The sequence below is a fragment of the Sinocyclocheilus grahami genome, unplaced genomic scaffold, assembly GCF_001515645.1.
Source record: "Sinocyclocheilus grahami isolate Dianchi unplaced genomic scaffold, SAMN03320097.WGS_v1.1 scaffold8131.1, whole genome shotgun sequence".
NCBI lineage: Eukaryota > Metazoa > Chordata > Actinopteri > Cypriniformes > Cyprinidae > Sinocyclocheilus > Sinocyclocheilus grahami.
In genome coordinates, this window is record NW_015511896.1 from 8,218 (window position 1) to 9,631 (window position 1,414).

The window sequence follows — 1,414 nt, forward strand, 5'->3', positions numbered from 1 at the left end:
TAATGATGCTGAAAATTCAGCTTTGATCACAGCAATAAATTACAGGTTAAAGTATATTCAAATAGAAAACAGTGCTTTTAAATTGCAATAATATTTCACAGTTTTACGGTTTAATTTTGATCAAATAAATGCCTTGGTGTAGATTATTAAATGTTGATTAATTATTAATTATGTAAATACAGTCATAAGCAGTTCTTCAAATCCGATAATACTGTATAATATATTTAATATAGTCCTGGATATATAACATAACATAACATAATTGATACAATATAATATAGCATCTTTCTGTTTGATGTATAAAATATTAATGATAAACATACATCCTGAACAATATGATTTAAACTCTTTTATAATTAAAGAAAAATGGGGTACAACAATATTCTATGAATGGTTGCATGTGTGTTGGGATATTAATTTAAACTTTTGTAGATTTGGCTATACATTACATATCAAATTATACAATTTAAAAAAACACTGACATATTGTGATTTTGTAAAGTCAATGAAGTAATCAGCTGAATGAGATCAGGGCATCAGCAGGTAACGTACAGCATGTGCTCTCTACATAAATCAATCATGGTTCACGTGGCAACCAAGGGGCGGGGCTGTATGCATGGTGTGGGCGGGGCTTACTTACATCAACGCCCAGATGGAGCAGGTATTTGACGACGTTGATCATTCCACTGGAGGCAGCGGCGTGAAGAGGACTGTAGGATTTCTTATCCTTACAGCAAACCTCAGCGCCGTGAGACACCAGCAACTTCATCACCTCCAGATGACCTGAGACAGAGACAGAGACAGTGAGTGCGTTTGAAGGCACCCGTCTGCTCTACACTGATCTGAGGCTAATAGAAACATGTTTTCTGTTCATCCTGATGGTAATATTGACGTCTTACCCATGTATGCGGCCCAGTGAACGGCTCGTCTGTCCTTCTTATCAAATGCATTAATGTTTGCACCTCTGGACACCAGCAACTGAACCATCTGCAATGACACAGAAACCAAAGAATACTAAACTAGATGTTTTATTTATTTAGATCTAGTCTAGAGGACCTCAGCACACTTTCAACAGGACTGCAGGACTTTCAAAAACAAGGCTTATCTAGCATACTGTATTTTAAGCAATCTTTGTTATTTATTGTTATTTGACTTTGCTTGGAGAGCTGATCTTTTTTCCCTCGTGTGCTAGATAAAAAAAACACCTCACTGATCAATAATATATCAGCTTTTGGGTCATGTATCTGCCAGCATCATTCTAGACAGACCTCAATCTGTTGGATTTGTTGATTTCCAAGCAGAAAGAAGAAGATATGAAAGACAAAGCGAACAAGTAGAGCAAACAGAAGTGATATGGCAAGCAAAAGTTGTTCCAACTAACCTATTAGTTCTACAACTAAAAATGCTTTAAGGAC

The 1,414-nt window shown here is 36.0% G+C and overlaps 1 protein-coding gene across 1 annotated transcript in view; it reads right to left on the reverse strand.

The window, feature by feature from the left end:
• LOC107577985 (serine/threonine-protein phosphatase 6 regulatory ankyrin repeat subunit A-like) overlaps window positions 1–986 on the reverse strand; it is a gene marked incomplete at both ends in the record, with an annotated part of 9,198 nt that extends 8,212 nt beyond the window's left edge. Inside the window, 2 exons of the mRNA XM_016264000.1 lie at window positions 640–782; window positions 899–986. Coding sequence (XP_016119486.1) covers window positions 640–782; window positions 899–986 — 231 coding nt within the window. The remainder of the gene's footprint in view (window positions 1–639; window positions 783–898) is intronic.
• Window positions 987–1,414: the final 428 nt, after the last annotated feature.